General features: G+C 43.1%; 1 protein-coding gene across 1 annotated transcript in view; it reads left to right on the top strand.

Moving 5' to 3' along the window:
- LOC124307662 (zinc finger protein rotund-like) overlaps nt 1-23611 on the top strand; it is a 68459-nt gene extending 44848 nt beyond the window's left edge. Inside the window, exon 6 of the mRNA XM_046769596.1 lies at nt 20588-23611. Coding sequence (XP_046625552.1) covers nt 20588-21715 — 1128 coding nt within the window. The 3' untranslated portion in view covers nt 21716-23611. The remainder of the gene's footprint in view (nt 1-20587) is intronic.
- Nucleotides 23612-24068: the final 457 nt, after the last annotated feature.

The following is a 24068-nucleotide window of genomic DNA, read 5'->3' as shown; positions in this document are numbered from 1 at the left end:
TTCCGAGATTTGGCGACGGAGAGAGACAGATGGGTTTACAGGGGAAAAAAAAAGGAATGAAAAAATCGGCCGACAAATCCCTAAAGCCGAAAGGGTTGGGAAAGGGAAATAAACAAATGAATATATTGAAGCAGTATGGCGTTTGCGAAAGGTTGCGTTTTTATTGCTGAATCTTCGCCGTGCAATATGCATGCAAGGGTTAAGCTCATTTTCTTCTTTTTTTTCTTTATCCTTTACCTCGAGTCGTGCGAGCCAGAAACACCGAGATTAAGCGTGGTAGCCACGGCTTAATGGGGTAATACGCCGGTAAGCCGGAGGTAAGGCTTTTAAGAATGTTTCCAAAATAATAAAGTTTTATTGTTCGAGGGTCATTCTTCGGCTCGCTTACCTAACGTAACTGCATTGTCAAAGCCAAAACTGCACCCGTGGATAAATCAAGGATGGTAATTTTTTTCCCTTCTCCTCGCCGTTTTCTTTCTCTTTGTCTCTATATCTCATTTTCTCTTCCCGTAGCTTAAAACTTAAAGTTTCAATAAAATTACAACTCTTGACGCAAGAAAATTTGCAGAACGCGCTGCAAGCAGCAGTTTTTGCTTGATTATATGCAGACGCCAATTAAACCCGCGACGGCTTCACCGAGTCATCATATAAAAATATTCAATAAATTTCTCGTCTAAAGGTTTCTTCATCTTTTTCTTTTTTTTTCCATCACCGATGCCGTTTCGCGCTCGTCTCGAACGAGATAGAAAATCGCAAAGTGATGCAAAACTGTTCAAAATACACGACGTTGTACAGAGTGTGCAAAATTCTAATCACGGGATATTTTTAACACCCGTCGATTAATCACGCGGTGTACAATACAGAATCATTTATTAAACCCGTACTTAGACTTGTCAAAAGAAGACTTGTAGGAAAGCGACGAGGAAGAAAAGCGAAACTCTCTCACGGCTCGGGGTGTCTCAGGGGTGGAAAAAAAAAATGGAAAATTAAATCTAAACGCGGGGAAATGGAAAGGCTAAAAAAAAGAGGATGAAACGAATGCAGGTTTGGCAAATCGTCAAGTGTCGAGGCATCGAATGCCGCGTCATTTATCTAGCACGGATGTACGGATAAGTAGGCAAAATATTTGCATATCGGGTTGCGCAAAGACGTCTTCCGGGTCATTTTTTGGGTCTTTGATCGATCATTGCCCGATCTCCTTAGGCTCGGCCCCGCATTTCTGGGTCATTGTCATTCAAACGAGTTCCTGCACTCCGGTGTCGGCGCTGCAGCAACGGCAGCAGCCGTGAACGGTTGAAATTAGGGCGCTACGTACGGAGGGGGACAGAATTAAACAAAAAACGATCTAGCAAGGGATGCTGTGACCTGGACCATATGCATATTAGGTACACAGATGCCTGCAAGGGGCTTACAGAGGGCAGGGTAACGTCCAAAAAGCCGGTTTTTTTTTCTTACGCCAAGTATAACAAAACATAAAATATAAGGAGGGAAATAGAAAAGGACCAGAAGATTATTTGTGTAAAAAAGAAAAAAATTGCGGTGATGACCACCATTGTCCACTTCGATCTTCGCCGAGAGGAGAGAAAATTTGATCGAGCCTTACAGCTTAACGTCCGAGGGTCAGTAAATAAAGGTTTACCCGTATAATCGGCACACGTCCGTCTTGAAAATATCCGTTGCAGCAATTTTTTTTTTTTTTTTGTCCTTCGCATCACCGCGTCAAGCAAAGATGAAAAAAAAAAAAACTCCTCTCACCCATGGTATGCGATATTCTATTCCAACTTTGAAAATGTGCCTACGGAAAATGAAAAACGTTCCAATTGGGAGGGGAACGAGAAACTGTTTGAAAAATCCGAGTGATAAATACAGTTCCTTGCGTATATCTTCCAATAATCTGTTGCACCGAAGGTGAGTAGTTGCGGTGCTACTGGGTGTCTTGGTTTGAAAAGAGGCGATCTCGGCACGGTCTAACGCGCGTCCCTAATTCGTCCGGGGGCCCGTGGTGGCCCCACGAAAGATAGAAAAAAAGAGGCCCCGATGAATCGGAGTGGGTGTGCGTGAGCCAGACTCGGTTACTCGCCCACGGTCTGAGGGGGTGTCAAGCCGTGACCGTAGCCGAGTTCATGCGAGACCAAAAATTTAACTTTCAGACTATCCTAGACGCGGCTGAGGCCCCTCGACCCAGTTGCGCGGTTTCGTCGCGCGTACGTGTATCTCCTGAATTTCGTGTCTCTATTTCTCTCCTTCTCTCCTTCTCTCCTTCTCTCCTGGCAAGAAAATAAAAATATCTCCGGGTGTTTTTGTCGGAGGAAATGGGTTCCTGGGGTTTTTTTATTCTTCGTTTCTATTTTTTTTTTTCCTCTTTTTCTTTCTCGTTCCGTCCTTTTTTCGCTTCGAAATCACGTTTCAATTAAACATTCTTGTCTCGCTCGCTCGCGACTCATCGACGTGGTTTCGTCTCTGGTTCAATTTACTGACCGTGTAACATTGTACACAATATCATACGTATATGTGTCGAGGAGTCGAGTAGCGTGGCTTGGCTGTGTTTTGGTTACGGATTTCTCCAAATTCTTCTTCTAGCCCTGATTATACGGCTAGGACGGGACGCATTTGCGTATGATGTCTGAGTCCAAACAAACGATCCTAGAATCCATCAATCCGAGACGATACGAAATTCGTGTTTACTAAATCTGTCCTTCAACGATAACTAAGTAGACGGTGGGCAGGTTCGACGTATTTGTTTTCTCAGTCTCACCACTAGCCTCGTGTTTCTATCAATTGATGCCTGCGTCTGTTAAACGCACAATACACAGTCTCCCAATACGCGTATAAACGGTAACGACGGTTGTCTCGACCGTTATAAACTCGTGAAGAATTTTCCCATACGGCAATTATAATATACATACCCGTCACCGAAGCCGGGACGGATGAAAATAGCCCCGATATAATTCGTCGATCGTTTTCGTTTAGACTTTATAAATAATCTCGCCATCCTGTAATGTGTAAACTATGCATCGCGCGGCGACGGCATATTGGGCATCGAGTGTCCGAATTTTGAAAATACGGTTTCCGGAAATGACGATCGACGAAGAAAAATTGATGATTTTGGTGCCGGTGACCATATGCCGATTTCTATCTATAAAGCACGCCCCGCAGGAAAGCCTGCTGTTTGCAAACTGCGTGTCTAATTTTCACACCAACGAACGCCAAAGTCCATTCAGCCATTCTCCGCCACGTGGTTCGGTCTCCGTAATCCGTCGCGAAGATCTCGAGAGGCGAAAGTGTTCAGAGATCCATGAAAATGGAATGAAGTAAGAAAATCGGTAATCGAGTATATTCAAAGAGGGCGAAAATGATGCTTCGTCGAGCGAATTTACCCAAAACTTTATCTCTTGCGGCAATCTTTTCGCGCTGTATTCCGGCTTTGCCGAAAGAAAAAAAAATGGTAAGAGCCATCCAATATAAAGAGTGGTAAAATATAAGAAGACAAAAAAACGGTGTCGGTATGTAAGCATGGCACGGAACAACAGTAAACGGCGAGGATGAACAAGAAAGTGTATCGTCGTGGCTGATCAACCCGATTCCTAGGATACGAAGCTAGCATAAAAGCTCGTGTACGTGGGTCACGCGCGATCTGCGTGAAAATCGGCGTGCAGAGAAGGAAAAAAACGGACAGATCGTCAGATCGCGGTGACCCAATTCGGCGCCGAGCGGGCGATCTTTGTTCCGAGGTATCGCGCCGTGTGCTATCGGTAGCCCGGCTGTTTTTAGAGCAGAAATCGGCAAGAAATCGGCAAGAAATCGGTTTTAGGTATAATAAGATACGCGCAAACAGCCACCTTGGCACCTTTATTATCATTGCAACCGGCCAAGCGTGACCTGCCCGCCACGCCGATCGGGCCCTGAGCACCGGCACACCGTCGCAAAATTCACTCGAGCGTGATTACCGACCAATGGTGGGAAGCAGATCGGTACTTATGCCTCCGCTGCCCACGCCGCGCCGCGCTGCCGGTGCACGCATACGTACATTCGCCTTTGGCTAGGCTGCATGTCCGCACACAAACGCCGATCGGTAGAGGCGACCATTTTCTTGGTCAACTCTCGGTGTCCCTGCAGCGACCGATCTCGAATCGGCGGTAGAAAGCGTTTTGCGTAATTTAGTAAAACTGCTCCACTTTTTCCGCCGTTCGCGTGCGCATACCCATATCCACGCCGCTGCGAGTGAGGCGAGACGAAACACGGGAAACGGAAAACCGAAAATTCGTTACCGATCTCACGCGCATTCCGTCGGATCGGCCGGGAATCGCCGCAGCCTACCAGGAAATCGAAACAGGATGTCTCGGGGTGGATCCTCTTGACTCCTGAGTTTCACCCACCGGGAAACTGCATCGTCATACAGCCGAGGGCCCGATATCCTCCTGCAGGGCCTCCTGGGCGCAGGGTCCCGCGCGAACGTCCTTCAGCGATAGATGAAAATCGTTTTCAACACCCTCGGCAACCGGGAATAAGCGAGGTGACGCATCGTTTCCTTACAAAAATCGCGGCGCCCTTTACCGATCTCCGGACGATGCCGATGCCGCTGCTGCACCTAACCCTGCATACATATTCTTCGCACAAAACACTCTCCCTTTCCTCGCTTCAGCCGGTTCATGCGCAATCTATCATTTCTATAACACGGCGAATATAATGCGCAAGTGAAAGAAAAAAAATTTGTCAAAAATGCCCACATCGTTGCTTGTACGGGCGCGTAACGTCTCCATAAAAATATGTCTCGTATCCCGGTCCTTTCAAATTTGGACACGCTATTTCTAGTTCTTTTTTCTTCATTTTCTTTCCCGACCTAGCGCCGATTTTTGCGGTCTACGACGTGTTTGCACACATACACACTTGCGAATACACACTCGTACCGAATAGTCAAGGTACCCGTACACGTTGCGTTATTGCGCAAAACGCGGGCCCAAAAGCCGTGCGCGTCGACCGTGTGCCGTTTTTTGCACAGCCGCGCCCGCGCGCCTAAGTTTTTGCCGATGGCGCACGCTTTTTAGGGGTTTTATAAAAGTGAGATAGAGAGACAGAAAGAGAGAGAGAGAGAGACAAGAAAAAAAAACATAAAGAAACAGCACAAAAAGTATAAGAGAAAAAAAGATTCGCTGGAAAAGTTTACAGGCGCCAGGGAGAAAAAGTCAAACGTGGAAAAATAAGGTGCTGGGGGATGAAGGAATTTTCTTGTACGAACGTAATATGTTCTTTATTGTGCGGTTAACTAACTTTGTCGGTTTTTTTTCTTTTTTTTTTTTCCTCTATCAGTTAATGCTTCTTTACTTTTTGCGACAGGTAGTATTGTTTTTTTCATTCTCTTTTTTTTTTCTTTGATCAACGTTTTCCACACCCCCCCCCCCCCCCCATCCCCCCTTCCCGCCGTCGCCCTCATATGTATACAAGATCGTTTTTACCGCGTTTTTTCATTATCTGCACTATAATACGCACGGGTTCAACGACACTTTGTCAACGTAGAGAAGATTTAATACACTACACGTTATACAAATACACGCACGCATCTATGTACGTGCCTACTTATTGATTCGAAATAGCATATTAGTCGGCGATTTACTTTCACTTGTATCTAACGTTTTTTACGGACACGTCTCGTGTTCAGGCGTTATGCATACATACACAGAAATATAAACGTATATTTTATACGGGCGTGTGTTAACGCTAGGCGTAGACGTGAATTTCGCTCGTGAATAGCGTTCGAAAATCCGTGATACGTGCTGCACTCATCTTCGTTTATGACAACACCGTTTTAATCTCGCGTTCTAACTAGATTTTGTTATACAAAACGTTCGTTCTCTATAATAATCAGCCGCGGTCTCGAACAGCGATAACCCAGCCATCCCGCGACTTGGAAACTTAGTAAATATGCATACATAAAAAAACGAAGATTAGAAGAAAAAAAAAAAAATAATCACCATTATATCCCTCGGTGTAATACATGTACATCTAAGCCCGATAAACCAAACTATCAGTAAGCATAATTTAACACTTTATGTACGACACCTATATCGCCGTAGCGTTACACGTCCGGAAGTAATTTTCTTTCTTATTCTCTAAAAATCTTTCTGTTTGCTGAACTTCTGCACGCTCGGAAAACAAATTTCGCTCACAGAATCCGTTTTATGGACGGTCTAATTCTGACAAAATATCGGCTACTGTGATTGCTGAAATATCATGTATATAATTTCAATCGTTCAGAAAATGTTGAAACTGAAACTTGGCGGATATCGCCAGAAAATTGTAACTAGCAGAAATCTCTTCGAATATATTCACTGTACTTGACGAACGAGTATAAGGTACCGCATGTACGTAGGTATAACGAAATAGATTCGAAAACTCATGAAATTCATTAGCGTCTTCAGTTTATGCAAACCACGTTAGATATGTTGTTTGTAAAATCATAGAAAGTAGAGAAATTAAATTTAAACACAGTCGAAACTAGATATTTTGCGAGAAATCAATCTCCGTAGAAAATAAATGTTCGATTTTCGCCATTGTTGAGATATTACAATTAAAGGAATATTATATGATTACCGTCGAGTGAACACAAGAATTGAAAAAAAAAATAAAACGAATTTCATCCCTTCCGTTTTACCTTTTTCTTAAAAACTTCGATAAAATTCCTCCGCAAGAGTCATGGTGTGTCAAAGTGAGAAAAAAGGAAAAAAACAATGACAAAAATCGTCAAATCAATCAGAGTGTGTGAAAAAAAAAAAATTTGGATTAAATAGAAAAATTCTTTTCAGTTTCGTGGTTTCATTTTTTTTTTTTTTTTTTTAATTTTTCTTTCCCCGTTTCCCCCTCCCCCAGGAGAACAATCTCGAGACAGCGGACGACGCACGACGGCACAGTACACTCGGTTAATTATCCCCACTTCGTATGCGCGGGATTCCACACACACCCATCTCACTCTTTTGGTAGCTCGGCTAGGCTAGCTCTGTGTGTTACACGTATGGACATACAAATATACGGTAGGTAGGCATACGTACGTAAGTAGGAGTACGTATAGAGCGTAGAACGCGCGCGTCCTCCTAGCCGCCGCCTGGGGTGTGGGGGAAACCGCCGTCGGCTCTTTGAGGGTCGCGGAGGGGGGAGGAGGAGGGTCCGGGGGAGGGGGGGGAGGGCGGCCGGCCGTGGAAGGATCGCTGTTGCGCAGGGGGGAGAGAGACACCCGAATAGTCGGAGTGGGGAGAGAAGCTCCCGGGGTGGGAGAGCTTCGCGCTCAGTTCGAACGAACGAACCTAGGGCCACGGCGCAAAACATTCAGTCGGCAAAAAGTAGCCAAGGGGTGCGCGTTACCCCAAGGTATATACGAGGCCTCGTTGAAAAACTGTAAACACCGAGCAAAAACTTATCCTTATAACAGATAGTTGAGAATTCCGCAAAAGATATGTAATATATATACATATATATATTTATATATATATTTTCCAACTAATTCGTTTCTTATTCGTTAAATTGTTTGTTTGCGCAATTTTGCGCATGTTTGGTACTTGTCGTTTTATTTGAATACTTAAAACAGAAAACAAAAAAAAAAAAAAAAAAGAAAACAAACAAACACTTGTTCCTGCTGCTGGTGTTGCTGTTGCGCTGTAAATGCACACACTTGTCGTGACTGTTATAATATATATGTATGATATATATGGACGTATATATATTTATTCTTTAATTTTAAAACTGTAAATTTCAACTAAAATGACGTAAAATAACACAGTTATGTGAAAGATAAAGAAAACGGGGGTTAAAAAAAAAAAAAAACGATAAACGGAGACGAAAATTATGTGAACGGTTTTTCATACAAATGTATTATGTGGAAGTAACGTTGATATTGATGATAATAGTATAATATTTATTGTATCATTATTTTTTTAACTCGTTATAATTGTGACGATCTCGTTGTTTTCTATCTCTATTTTTATTGTCAATTATCGTTAATAACATCGTTGACGTTGTTTTTTTTTCTTGTTAGAATAGGAAGGATAAAAGAATTTTCATATTTAATGCAAATTTCGTATTATAAACGGGTTAAAGAAATACAATACATACGACACGTCGAAATACCAATATCACAATTAAAATTCGTCTCGAGAACTCGTCTGTGACATATTCCAAAGCTGCCTAACGTAGATTAGGCTTTATTATATATACACATTATACACATGTTATAATATTCTATTTGCACAAATGAACGAACAAATCAAGATAAGTCGTAAATCAATGTAAGTCAATCAAACGGGTACAAATAAAACAAACACAAAAATAAAAATCATAAAGTTAAAGCTGACGCAAAGATAAATAAAATTTAAAAAAAAAAAAAATTAAATAAAAAATAAATAAATAAACTAAAACACCTCGTGCGCGTACAAATTTGTGCAGGAAAATTCGTTTCATTCTCTGCAATCGCTGTATCTATTTGTTATATCTGTAAAAGCCGCCACGTGGCTGGTGATCCACCCTTATAGTGTAAAGTTTGAAATGGACGCGCGAATCGTCGTGTAAAAAAAAAAAAATTAAAAAAAAAAAAAAAACAGTAAAAGAAAAAATACCAAACAAAACGGAAGGGTACCGAAACACAAGAACACTCGTGTCTGATCCTTAAGTGTGCGTGAAAGAAGAAAAAGAAAAAAAAAAAAAAGTAGTAAAGAAAAAGCCTCAAGCTGGTTTACTCGGGTTTTTCGATCGGGACAAAAATGGAGGTCCGTGCCATGGAATACCGGCCAGTGGTGCCAACGGGTGTCGCCGGTTTGCAGGACTATCACGCGACGATTCCAGACTTGAGTCCTCCCAGGAGCCAAGGGTCCTCAGCTGGTGGCGCGTCTCTCCTCGGAGACTACGCGCCCCGCATGTACACGCCGCCGACGCCGCCAACCCCCCACGAGGACGAAAAGGTAACGAATATCGGATGCGGTGGCGGAGAGAATTGGCGAAATGTCTCGCTGATAATGCCGCGGTCAAATACCTCGTCTTACGAGGAAAATCCGGCGGTTCGCGATTTGATTCAAGGCGCGAAATAGAAGTCCGAACGAAACCGCGGTCTAACGGCGCCGCAGCGTGGCTATTGAATTGAGCAATTGTGTGTGTATATATATATATATATATATAGCTGTGTGGTATGAGAGGCGCGAGTTCGTGCCGCCACATATTATGTGGCTGTGATTTTAAGCGGGATTCGGAAAAGGGCGATATAAGTTGTTGCAAAATGTGGGGGAGGGAAATAGATACACACGCTCTTCGTGCCGCGATCACTCACTTCGGAAGTGATGATGATTGCACGATATCTCAACGACATAGCCCGGATTCATTCAAACGGCTTTTGGCGCGACGTATACGTATTATATACGGATATGAACATATGTGTGAACGTGTGATAAACGGTTTGATTAGCTCCGCCGTTCGCGGATTGTTACTTTAGAGATAGCGAATACGTAAGTCTACGATTACGTGATTCCGAAACCCCTCGAAACTCCGAGTTACAATGACCTGATCGCAATCTCTGTGTAAATGTAATATTTTCAGTAGATCAGGTCGAATTCAGTTCGTCGTGTTTAAGGTGAAGAACGTTGTTTAGAGAGGGAAGTCAGCGAAGCGATACACGTATATGGATAAATGACAATTTGTTCATTTCTATACACGTACGTATATTCATCCCGAAACTTGAGTCATATATTGTCCGTCAAAACGAATACGCGGATTTTCCCGATTTCTTCAAACCAATCGACAAACCGGAATAATTTCGATCGTAAATTAATATACCGTATAAAAGTTCGCCGACGTACAGCGACCTTGCCATTTGATACGTATGCGTGGAAAGATCATCGAGATCATAGACTGACGCTATCCTCGAAAATTTTAAATCCGAGGTAACCGCGAGTCTATCTGACTCGAGTCAACGTCTCTACACGTTCGTTGAGGTAGATCAATCCCACACGTTTTCAAGGCGAGCAATTACGCACGGTAATATAATTGGTGGATTGAAAATTTTTACTACACAATCTAACCGCGCGATCTCGGCTGAGAGCCGGATACGCGACTCGCCTTCCTTATACACGAGTAGACGAGCTTCAAGGTAATTTTACCAAAAGAGATTTGCTCGCTGCGATCTTCGGGGCATTTCTTCGTCGCGAGAGGTGAAAAAAATTTTTTAAAATCGTCTTCGCGGCGGGTTCTTGTGAGGAAGAAAAAGAGAAAGATGCAGGGAATTTCAGCACAATGGTATATAAATGGCGACAATGAAAGCGATGAAAAATAATCGGCAATCCAGGGTAACAAAATAGAAATGACAATCGTCAGTTGTCAATACAATTGTGAGCTTTGAATGGCTCCCGGGAGGCGCGTGCATTGTAGATCCTTGCAGGGGTTGCGAGGGAACAGAGGAAGAAAAAAGAAATCCTCTTCTCGCCCCTGGACACACACGGCTCTCGTCTTCGGGTAATGCCCGCTAGGATTTCGGAAACTTGACCTGTTAAAAAGTCCTCACGTCCTTATTATTTCTCCTTATCGTCTCTATCCTCCCCTCCGCCTCGGACAATGTCCGGAGCCCACGAACACAACGAACACTTCCACGGCGCTCACACCTTGGTATCCAGGGCTGATTTTTCCAAAGGACATTCTCACGTCTCGCCTCGCGAGTCCTGCAGCCTTACGTTGTACCCAGTCGTGACTGCCTGCTCGTAACACGTGCGTGTGTTGCCACTGCTCAATCGATTCTAAGGACCTCATTGTCCTCGCTCTGAACAATGATCAAAGCTCGAAACTTTTTAGCCTGTGCAGCAAGGCACCGACGACTCTCGACATCTCACTTGCTACGGATGAATGACAAAAAGCCACGCACCGTTTTGCCGCATGGGGTCCGTTTCTACCCGCGATATTCTCCACCCTTCGCTCGCCGAATTTTGTTGGCGCAACTATTTCCGCTGCTTCGATCGTTTGTTCTCAACAAATCAATTTCACTTAACAGCGGTTGTGAAAATAAGAAAAAGAAATTAGACTTTTAGGCAGGTGAAACGATTTATTTTCAAACGTGTTATCGTACTTTATACGTAATATTACACGCTGCGTGGAAAGTAATTGAAAAATGTGAGCCAGATCCTGAAACAAATTGTAGACACAGCTTCTTCAAATTTTCCACCGCGATCATACGGGAAGACTAATAAAAACTTAATTGAAATTTAATATAATTATGCGGTAAACGTTCCCTTCGTCTCTTTACATTCCTGAAGGGAAAAACTTTCTACAACCAGTTTCGACCGTGTCTAACATGTTAACCCACTTCGATAGAAACTGTTGAAATAAAATTCAGGGCTAAATTCTGTTTTTATCTCTATTTCTCTTTAATCCAACTTCCTTACTCTCATACCGTGACGATATTTTCTATCGTCGCGAAACGCGTCTGACCGGATGATCCGAGAGCAAAACATAACGGAAGAAATCTGTGACGAGAGAAAAAATTTGAGAAAAACATGTGTACGGTAATAATACTACGTACGCATCGTCGTTTTATGTACCGCGTTGCATAAATTCGTACAGCTCTCGTATTGATGGAACTTTGGAAAAAAAAATTCTAACGAACTTTGTCTCTCTCGCATCCATTCGTTCGTTCGGTCGTTCATTCATTCATTCAATTTGTCGTCTCTCGCCTAAATCGTAAAAACCGGGGGAACACGTCGCAAAAAAGCAACCGACTACCGTATTTGTACATAGATGTATACGCGTACCTTACCAACTCGCTAATGTTACGCGTCTATGGTTACAATTCTGTACGGTACGTAGTACCTACGACTGTAGTTTAATTCCTCCTCGCTGCTAATTCTTCGTTTTTTATTGTCCCACGAATTCCCGCATCGTTTTCTTTCCGATGAAAACTGCGCTAATCGATAGTTTGATATAATATTGAAAAAAATGTCGTTCTCCTCGTCTCTCAGTTTTATTTATTTTTTTTTTTTTCTTTTCTTCTTTGCCTCTTCATTTTTAATTTCACTCCGATCGTCGAAACGCGTCAAGATGCGAAACGTCCGAGGGTGACAAGTCGGTTCGATGGATGGCGGATGGGTGAGCGTCAACTTCCCTTGCGGATGGTAAACACGAATGTATAAGGTACGCGTTACGTACACGCGGCAAGTATAAGGCAATGAGCCTGACGACTTTGGGGATGCGACTTAAAATAAAACAGCAGACATATTAACTGGCTGGAGTAGTACCCCGTATATATACAGGATACCATATTTCTTCCGTGCTGGATGAAAAAACTTTACCGCCTTGGAAAAAAATCCCCCCCCCCCCCCTCCCTCCGCCACCTCCTCCTCCTCGCCGTTGCTTCTATTTTTATGTACGCTTTATAGAAAAAAATCAAGGAGACACATCCGAAAAAAGTGCCATTTCTTCCTCCGGTTATACCGGTATCACAGCTTAAGACCGCGCCCTCGCTTCTGGGGTGGTGGGTAGGTACTAAGTCTGCTCCTTAACCGTCATCTACGTATGCTGAGTGAAAAAATTCTCCCCTCTTTCCCCTGTTGGCTTTCATTAAGGGCTCGCTCACGCGTCCATCCGTTGCCAAGTTCCGCTCGTTTATCCGGAGCACCGACCGCGTATATTTATTACTCCTCCGCGTTTGAATTGTTCTACAAATGTTGACATTTATTTATTTTTTTTTATTTTTTATTTTATGATATTAATCTGTTTCAACATTCAGTCAAACATCTTCTGATTTTGTTAATGTTTCTCTTTGTTCGTTTGCTGCACGAATCACGCGTTCAATAGGTTCCTTATATAGTTGAGCGCATCGATTCTTCGGGGTGATTTTGCTTATTTCATTGAAATTCGATTCGTAAGATTCTCCGTCCACGAGTCGAAACCATCTACGAACAACGCTGCATTCCCCGAGTCGGTTGTTGTCCGGCGGCGAAGGTCTAACTGTGAACATCCGGGGAAGAATAGATCAATTTCGCTGCCGCGGCCGCAGCGACTTGTGGAGGTATCGAGTGTAAATTTCTCGAGTAGTAGGTACAAGGCATATTACACCTGGTCAGAGATTTTGCTCGCGTCACGTCGCCGTGCGGTCGGGAATATCGGTACCCGGAGACTGGACGTCGACATCCGGGCTTGCAGTTACGTTGTGTGTAATTTATTGTGGAAAACGATCGTCCAGGGCGATGGATTTCGGGGCCTTTTTTGTTTCTCCATTGCCTTGCCGTCGGTCGCATAAAATATAATGCGCGTCAAAACGGATTAGGACGAGAGAAATGTAATAATGGCTGATCGAGGCGATCGGTGGATGTGTGCAGCGATGAAAGGTCTACTTATCCGAGAAATTTGCGATGCCGGATCACTCGGGCAAAGAATCGCATAGAGATTATGCCTCCTTTCAGTGAGTCCCACCTATCCGGCCCACGGTGCGGGGTTCGGACCGAAAATTCAAAAAGGCACTTAAACCGTACACTAGCTGCTTCTTCAGTGACGATCGTCTCCCCCTGTTTCATACCTGTGGCTGAAGCACGAGTGCCGCGCTGTGTTCGGGCCCATCCGTCATCGGCTTGTTTACCGAAAAACTCGAAAATCCCTGCCCCGCATTGGGGAGGTGAACTAGAAATTTCCCTTGATTTCCTACCTTTTCTATATAACTTGCCAGCCTTTTTCACCAAACTCGTAAGACGCGACGTCGATCAAAACGCGTACACGCACATACATATTCCTACCCCCAGATGGACGCATATTATTATACCTCGGGCCCCGGCAACCGAATGCCTCATAGATCCGCGCCGCGCTTGGGGATAAAGATCACGAGGCAAACGTGCGGACAGACGCGTGCTCCTCGAATGATGAACGCTGAAGAATGGCGGAGAAAAGGGAGGAAGAAAGAAAGAAGAAAAAAAACACCGGGAGGAAAGGGTTGCCCAAGTTGAATTAAGGGGGCCCCGAGTAAACAATCGCCAGAGATCTTCGAAGCGATTTTTCGGCACAATTATTCTTTGTGTTCGTCCTTCTTTCTCTCATCTAGGATAGAAACGGACGATATTAGTTTTGGGCCGATTGCCGCCGACCGCGAAATCTATTGCAGCCGTTTCGTTTCGAAATTTCAAGGTGCGGCACGACTTCAAAAACTACACACGGGACTCTTTTCTCATCTGGAAACTGAGTGTTGCGCTATTTAAAGTCAAGTATAAGGTCACAATATATTTATACCTTATCGTAGTATATAATTGCACGGGTTTTCAAATTAATTGTAAAATTGTAACCGATCTTTCAAAATTGAGTAAACCATTTTGACACTTGTTCTCAATGTATTTGACATTTGCGAGGGATTGAACAAAACTTCATCCCAAAGGCCATTGCCTGCAATATTTCCGACGTAAAATTCAAATTCAAATTTTAATCATCGATAATAATAAAGATAATAATAGTAATGAATACGTTACACGTACTAAACACGTATACAATCGGAACGGTTTCACATGTAAATCAACGAGCAAAGTTTACTTTTATATGCTGAGCTGAAATTCCGCGTTGTTTCAAACGAATATACAATTTCTCGATACAAAAGTGCCATGTGGATAATCGTTGAGCTATCGGAGATTATTGCGAAAGGCAACGATATGGTTCAATGACTTTGAAAAATTTTCAATTTACATATGTCACCGTATTCGAATGATTTTAATTCGTATTATACCCGATCCAAGATTGAAACGCGGGATAAAACGAACACTTGAGATTGTCTATCTAATAACCCGGCAAACATATTCATTCCAGGGTCAATAATTTGCCGCTTACCTAATCCTCGAATCTCAACACGAACGTTGTGACGTCAATTATCACGTATATACAGGCGTGATCAAACGATGTTTATACCGGTAAAGGGCAATAACGCCTGTCAAAGTGTAAGCAGTTCGATTTGGCGACGCCTCGGGCTAACACCTTGCGACTAAACCGGACTGCATCGCCGTTACGATGCGTCGCGATGATGAGAGAAAATAAAGAGAAAACTTGCAAAAAGCACTCACGGAAACGAGTCTCCGCTAAATACGTTATTCAATTCGAAAACAAATAAATCCGGTTAATAAAACGCCCGGTCACTCAATCTCGTTTAGTTTCATTTCGTCTCATTTTGACTAACTATATCCGCCCCCCTTCTCTCTCTCTCTCTCTCTCTCTCTCACAGCAGCTATCTCTGCGAGTTAAAACTGGTTTTTTGGTCCTTGATGATCATTTGGTCCTTCGCACTTGGCTCCTCGCCTAGTCCGTCGTTTATCCTTAAATCTTGATACCTGTTTTGATTTATCCTTATATGGGACTTTGCCACCTGTTGGCGCGGTATAGCGGATATTTAAATGTATCGCTCATCTTGACTTTTTTTTTTACTTTTACCCTTCCTGCTTCTTCGATTCACCGCATGTTGATTACGTAATCTTGATAATCCCGGATTTACAGTTGTGCAAACGAAGCCTTTGACTGATCTCGAAAGATAAACACGATTTAGATTTTCACTCCTGATTCTGGACCGGTTGGAAATGTATCGTTGTAACGAAGAAGAGAAAAAAATCTTAATCGAGGATCCGCAGTCGTGTTGGTCTTTTTTATTCCGAAATCCGTAGGAGACCAGTCTAAGGTTCCGGTCAAACGTATTCATCGGTATAATTTATTGAAATTAGACATTTGCATAGTTGGGCTAAAATTCCATCCAAGGCCAGCTTCTGCCCGGGCTATCTCGGCAGGTGTATGTATTTGTACCTATCTACAATGCGTAAAGGCGGATAGTGAAGCTAACTTGTAATTAAAAATTCCGACATCTCGTCCAAAGTTCTGCTGTCCGCACGTTGTAGGAAATTAATGACCAATCAAGCGTTACGCATTCGCGGTCGCGAAACACCGGACTCTTGATACGAAACATTCTTACCGCCACGAGGCACACTCTGTCATGCCAAATTTCGTTTCTCTTTTTTTCTAACGAGATTTGTTCAACATTCAGTTTTGTCAAATTAAATCCAAGAACTCGGCTGAAATTGATTTTTTATTACAATCGCAATTTTTAAATCGGCTCTTGACTACCTTCATCTTTGCTCCCAAACTATACGACACTATAAAGCTATCAACCACTGTCCAACTTATACTTTTGTCCTTTGCAGAACGCGTCGGGCATTAAAGAGTTAGCCTTGGGCCAGCGTTTACGAATTCAATTAAACTTATTCACATCCTCGATCGTAATGAACGAATCCCAAAGAGTTTCGGAAGAAAAAAAGAGAGAGAAAGAGACAGTGATAAAAAAAAAAAGAAGAATTTCGATTACATACACACAGTCACGGTCAAACCGACGTTTAATTCGTCAGTCCGCGTTACTTAATGAATTAATCAGAGGTACACTCGAGTTGCGGGTATATTACGAGAAATATTTGAAGAAATTTTTCAATTTTCACCAAAAGTGATTTTGCAGGAATATCGCGAATACGCGTCGAGCGGTCTTCACGACCGCGACTGCCTCTAATAAATTATGAATGTACGGTAATAACAAATGATACCTCGAACCTATAACTCCGTCTGGAACTGAGAATAGAAATTAGATAGCTACGTCGAAATGATCGGAGTGTAATTCCGTGCGAAACATAAACGTAAATTATCGTGTAAACGAAAGAAAAATAATAAGATGGAACAATAGACGGGGTAGAAGGCACGTTGTATCGTAAATGGCTTCCAGATAACAGTCGTTCTGCGAATGAAGAAGAATTAGGAAGTAAGTGGAGGAAAGAGATCACGCGCCAGTCCCGGCGGAACAACTCGACGGGCTTTTCCATCTTCATGTTTCATTTCTCTGAAAGAGAAAAGGGGCAGGGAGAGGAAGAATTGTCGGCTGCAAAGGAATAAGAAAAGAGAGGCTCGGGGGGTGAAAAAATAGTGAAAGGAAAAAATTTAATTTTATATTTCAATCTCGGCGGACCGAGGTTCGTTTACGACGGGTAATTGTTGCAGTCGCCGAAGCATTCCATCGAGTTCCTTGAAACCAACGCGAAGTGTAATATCCACCGGGAATGGCTTATACTTATAAAACCAAGTGTCAGTCGGACCATGGAGACGATAACGCTTATTATACTTGAGCAACAAATACTATTACGATTGTTCGTCCTCGGGGCATCTATCGGCGGCCGCGTTGCATCCACCCAAGCTTCTTCCTCTTTCCGCACCACCTCAAGCTCGAAAGCTCGCTTCTTCCTTCACCCTGCAGCACCGTGGTATCCACTCGGTTCTAACGACGTAATTTTAAAGGTAAGCTTAGTTAGGCGGAAGTTCCGAACGACCCGGGGCAATTACGACGGTCAGCTCAGCCGCTTCACCGCAGTGCGGAAATTCGTTGGAAGGGTAAAAAATAATTTTAAATGGAAGAAAAAATTGAAGACTCCACCGGGTCTGCGTTGGTTGATCCGAGGATCCTCAGGATTGCGGAAGGACACGCGATTGAAACGCATCGCAACCGACGCGTGCGGTAGTTTCTTCTTCCGATCTCCGTCTGAACGACCATTAATACCGCTGTTGCATCGTTCGATTCGTTAATCGATGGGCGTCATTTATTTATTTACTTATTTTCTCTCTCGTCTCTTCTCAGCTGAGTTTTTTGCTATCGTTCGCGCTTCAGCCGCGTAAATCGAGTCTCGACTGGGCATCAAAGAGTTACGGCTGGTAATTACATCGGCAACACGGGTGCGCGGAATTTTTTGAAGCGCAGGTCAGGGCCGCCGAAGATCGGTGATCTGCGATCTCAAACAGCGGCACTGTGTGCAGTCGGTCTACGGTGTGGACTTTTTGAGATACGTTGCCTTTTATCCAAAGGGGAATTATAGCTAGAGGTATACCTTATACCGCAACTCGAACTTCGTCCAAAGCAGCATCGTTAAATATGTACCAAACGCGATGTCACGCATCTGGATTTTAGGAATAAATTTTGTAGAAGGATCGCGTGCGAGCGCAAAAGAACTTAGGTACCTACCTACCGATATACTCGAGTCCGTATTTCAGAACCTACGCGTATTTCTCTCGGCTCGGTTTCTCTCTCTTTCTCGCTTTTTTCCTCTCTCCGGCTCCCTCCATCTCACGGCGAGTCCGATCCAGACTTCTAGGACGCGGACTAGGTGTGTGTAACAAGGCATCGTCTCCGGACTGCGGCGTTCTTGTGCGGCCAGAGGCGATTACGTGGGCCTCGCGCGAACTTGACTTCTCTGCAAGGACAAATTTCGAAAGGAGGAAATAAAAAATATCACTGCACAGATTGGTGGATTGCTCTCGTGAATATATAGATATGTGTGCGTACGCGTGTGCGTTTGTGTATGTACACAATATATGAGACCGCGAAAGGACGTGTGCCGTCAGCTGTTAAATTATATCATTACCTACGTCTATAAACCTACCTACCTACCTACCTGCCTGCCTGCCTGCCTGCCTGCTCGCGGCCCAGCTTTACACACACGTGACGCTTTTTTCCCCTTCTTTCTAGTATTTTTCTTTTTTTCTTACCGAGACACATACCTTAGATTATACATCGTTGATAATGATCGTTTGCGTACATATTAATGCTCTGGAGTTACACGCACGCTTTTCGAGCTTACACAATTTAACACATTTCAACCCTTAGAGCTCATAATTCCGCAATTCTTCCCAGCCAAATGTGTATTTGAAATTGGGCCGGAAATAGGCGTGCAATTTGCATTGGCGCGGAGTTATTGTTTGTATTACTAGTATAATGATCACTAATATATTTATTGGCTGCAATAAATACGTCTAGTTATGTCTGACCAATGATAAAATGAAGAATGCTGCAGGGTCACCAGGCATCAGGCGACACTGTTTTGTTAACGCTGGATGCTCGCGCGTTAATAGAAGCTTGAAATAACTGCAATAAACAAAATTATGTCCTGCATCCGTTTGGTATTTAATACCCCGTTCTACTTTTATGCATAACCCACTCGCTTTGTTTCGGATCGGAATTATGCTTCGATCGTGCGTACACCGTCGAGTTATAATCGAGTATTGCACTCTCTTGGACAAGCTGATATAGTTTAATTAAATTTTCTTTTTTCTTATCAACATCAATCCGTGATTTTATTCCAATCGTAGCAGTATCGAAACGTCGAAACACATTCGTATAGATAGATATACAGGTAGAGTTTTATTAGGCTCCAGGACAAAAACCTCCTAAGAACCGCAAAAGGTGAGAGGTTTGTATGTAATCAGGCAGTAATATGGAGTAGAAAATACTAGATAAATTTAAAAACTACAAAAGTTAGAAGTAGATTAAGTTACAAACTAGTTCAGAGTCTTCGTCCCGCGTTGCGCAACTCCTGTATCGAAAAACGAAACCATCGATTTCAACCCGATACATTTATTTTCAAACTCGTTTTTTCCCAAATGCGGTGCAGTTCGCGAACCCTTCAGCGTTCCGGGCTGACGATCCTATTGCGTACACGTATCAAATAAAAGCGTGCACGAGACCCGCGGCGGGGAAAAAGTCCGAAGGATCGGCGTCGCGGCGGCCGCACGCCCGGCTCGCGGGTACAAAGCAAAGTAAAGCGGATCCCTAATATCTCTCGGAATCTCGTGACGAAGATGAATTATTTGTGCGTCTGTGGTTTATGAGCGCAGAGGCGTCTCTATGCGGTAGCTGTGCGGCCAGTCAGGTAGCCCCCGGGGCGATTCCATGATAGACAAGGCCAGCCTCTCTCGACGTATGTGCTCGCCGCTGCGGCCGCTCGTTCCTCCTTGGAATTTATTTATAACCAGGCAGGTAGCGGGTACGCCCGGTCGGTGGAGCTCACGCACGATGTCGCCGAATAGACGAGGAGCCGTTGGTACCGCCGGAAAACCAGAGGCGACGCGTCCTCATTGTCGCGGAAACCACCCTCTGGCCCCAAGCTTCGAGATGCAGCGCCTTCACAGCCATATAACACGGCGACAGTGGTTTCCGATTAATCGCCCGCCTCCTGATGATTTCGGCAATATTCGCGGTAGGGATTTACCCGGTGGTGTAACGGTGTCAAAGTCTAAGCACCCGATCGAGTCTCTTTCAGGCAAGCTGCAGCTTCGTGAACAATGCTGGAAACAAGAAAAAAAAATCATCGAACGCGTTGAGGAGGCAAATATTGGCTCGCTGTCTTGAAGTGGAGACGGTTTTTCGATTAGTTTTAGCGTTGAGGCTTGAAACGACAAACTCGATCTTTTCTCCCGCCTTTTAGTATTTTCGAGTATACCCAGTACTTCGCAAATTAGCATATACACACAGACCTCTTTTATGTGGCGTTTTACTCTGCTCCCGGATTCAACGATTTCGGATGAGAGTCCTGTCGGTTGGAACATGCGTCGAATCGCGGATCACCAATAATTATAGTTTCACTAGCCACACGGTTGATCTTGGAGTTGCACTGGACAGGGATTCAAACACGCCCTGTTTGGTATTTGTAGAGAAATTTTTGTGTGTCGAATTGCACCAGCGAAAATGAATATTGCGAATGTCGCGCAAATCTGGACTCGTTGATAACTGTGACAATTTTTCTCGTTATTACAGATATTCGGGAGCAAAGCGGACCTGCAACTTCACACGCAGATACACATGCGAGAGGCAAAACCGTACAAATGCACGCAGTGTTCTAAGGCGTTCGCGAACTCGTCGTATCTGTCGCAGCACACGAGGATTCACCTCGGCATAAAACCGTACCGATGTGAGATATGCCAACGAAAATTCACCCAGCTGAGCCACCTTCAGCAGCATATCAGGACGCATACCGGTGACAAACCGTACAAATGCAGGCACCCTGGATGCACGAAGGCGTTTAGCCAACTGAGCAACCTCCAGAGCCACTCGAGGTGTCACCAGACCGATAAACCGTACAAGTGCAACTCGTGCTACAAGTGCTTCTCCGACGAGCCAAGCCTCCTCGAGCACATACCGAAGCACAAGGAGTCGAAGCACCTCAAGACGCACATATGCCAGTACTGCGGCAAGAGCTACACCCAGGAAACTTACCTGGCGAAGCACATGCAGAAGCACGCGGAAAGGACGGACAAACGTCCGCCGATAATCGGCAGCGGCCTCAGGCCCTCGATACACGCGATGTCCCACCACCAGGACCACTACTGGCCGAAGGTCAGTCCGGACTCGATGATATCCGACCTGCACGAGCGGCTGCCCCATCACCACACGGAATATCACCAGAACCAGAATCCGGACATGATCCTGCCCCACGGACACAGGGAGTCGATCGAGAACGACTCGCGGCAGCAGACTCCGCAGCCCGGAAACCACCCGAACAGCTCGTCGGCGTTCACCCCGATATCGTCAATATCCATAAACTCCATATCGTCGATGCAGCACCCCCTGAACCCCCTGAACCACCTCCACTACCCCGGGAGCCATCATCCCGCGTCCAGGCCCTACCTCTACGAGGCGTTCAACCCCCAGAAGTCCTCGCCCACATCGTCGGCCGGCGTGACTTCCGGCACGACGAGTAATCAGAACGCGACTTCCTTCCCGAATCAGCTGATCAGCTTGCACCAGATAAGGAACTACGCTCACCAACCGAATCTTGGCAACCTGAGTAACCTTGGCAATCTTAGCAATCTTAGCAACCTGAGCAATCTTAGCGCAACTATGGAAAATCACAACCTTCTCGGTGGGCTCAAGGAGAAACAGTAACTCACGGATTCGGCTTAGCTCAAACGACGGCGAAACCGTCTTACGATGTAATAACGTGCAGGACGTAGGTATGATTGTCATTTATTTTTCACCCTCTTCGTCGAGGGTGACGAGCAGTTGTGCAAGCCGTAGTACGTCTTGGACATTCCAGAACGATCGTCGTGGATATTTTTAATTGCCTTTGCTTTTTTTTTTTGTTTTTTTTTTTACCACACCCTTTTTTATCGAACCCACGATCGTTCATTCACACTGATACACTTCACCGATTTAGCAAGAATAATGTAAATGCGTTTTTTTTTTTTTTTACGTTAAATTTTTGTAAACTTTGTTGCTATTTTTTTTTTATTTATTTTTATTTTTTTTCTCCAACCTTTTCGGTAAATCTACTTCGTTTCATTCTCACGCGTATACATAATATAGAGATCTCCGTAGAATTATGAAAACAAGGACGAGCAACAGTACTTACCATACCAAGAAAGTATATATATAAGGAGGGCAGGTATCTTCCGGTGTTGATAATGGAAGAAGTATAAATAGGTATCTAAATACTATAGATAGTTGAAGGCGAGGGACACGAGTAACGAGAGTGGAATTGATTGTGTTGAAAAGAAGGTCCAGGAGGGAGGGAGGGAGGGAAATTCGTTGAAATTACGAAAATAAGTGTCTCATCGCGTTGGCTCGGTTCTACCTGGCACCTGTACCGAAACTGCTTTGCCAAATTTGAATTTTGGTATACACGTTGAAAAAAACGATATCTAGAAGGGCACAATAAATTCAATTCGTGTGCGAGCGAACGTGCGTTTGAAAACATCTGCGAGGAAAAGGATGAAGAAGACGTATAGCGTAGATTAGAGTTTGACTGCATGCGGGAAGGAAGTAAAATAATTTGGATAAGGATAAAAGAAAGGAAGGGAGAAAAGTAAAACTATGGTGTTGAACACAAAGTGGTATGCGAAACCTCTTGTAAATAGCTATTATATAAATATATAAATAAATATTATATATTATTAATTAATTATTATATTAATAGGTGTGTAAGGTATATGATATAGACGTATAATACAATTATAAGTACCTACCATTAAAGGCAAAGAATAAGAAACCGTGTCCATTATTACGAATTCTGAAAGACTTTAGGATGAATACATTGCAACGTCGAAAGATCCGGCAGTCAACTATTGGCGATTGAATTTATCATTTTTTTATTTTTCGAACTCTAGGTATACCATTACCTAATCAATTATTTCATCAATTGAATAATTATTGTTATTGACTCAACGGTTTTAGTTTCCTTTATTTCGTATCTGTATTTATCAAACTAGGTTTTGTTTATTTTCTTCCCTCGTTTGAATAATTTGAACAGGTGCGTATATGGTGTGTATCTATAATTTCTCGTCAAAGTTGGCCGCAGGGATGAGTAAACGGCAAACAGTACACAAAACTTGGACAAAACCAAGCAAATGAAGAAGAAAAACCAACACACGAACACGCAAACACACGTACACAATGTAGATCTTAAGCGAAGAAGACAAAAGAAACGAAAAAACACTGTAGATAATTTCTTGTTATGGTGCATATAAAATACGGTGGGTTTTGTTATATATACATAATTATACGACGAGGAATCTGAATTATATTTTATAAAAATTAATTCAGTCTCCTCTTCCTCCATTGTATGTCCATCGTTGCGCCTCACCTGTGCTCAAGTTGTTTATTATTAGTTTGTTATTAAGAAAGTATAATATTATCTATACCTATATTATTACGAAATATTATATGTATAATCACTTTTTGGGTTATTTTTTTCCTAATTATTTCCGAAGAATAAAAAAAAAACACGCACGCATCATCGTAATATGTATACATGTACACAACATGTATATATATATATATAACATACATATATATATATATATATATATATATATATATATATATATATATATATATATATATATATATATATATATATATATATATATATATATTTATATATATGTACGTATAATATGGTGCCGCCAGAGCGCGCGCCACCGAACCTCTTTTTTCATATATCTTATATATAAATATACCTAATAGTAAAAAAGGAATACAGTGGACATTAAAAAAAAAAAGAGAAACGAACAATTACAGAAAAAAAACAAATGAAATAACATAAATCGATTTTTTTTATTTCCCACGAAGGAAAGTGAGCGGGAAGGGGGCGGCAGGGGGCAGGGGGGGGGGAGGGGGGTAAAAGAGACCAGAAACAATCCCTATGCTTTAATTGTGATTTTTTTTCTGTCTAATTATTTTTAGTTTAATTAATTATAATGATAATTATTATTATTATTTCGTTTAATAAACTATTACG

The sequence above is a fragment of the Neodiprion virginianus genome, chromosome 6 (assembly GCF_021901495.1).
Source record: "Neodiprion virginianus isolate iyNeoVirg1 chromosome 6, iyNeoVirg1.1, whole genome shotgun sequence".
NCBI classification, from domain to species: domain Eukaryota; kingdom Metazoa; phylum Arthropoda; class Insecta; order Hymenoptera; family Diprionidae; genus Neodiprion; species Neodiprion virginianus.
The sequence above is the reverse complement of the archived record's forward strand: the minus strand, read 5'-3'. Positions and strand labels throughout refer to the sequence as shown.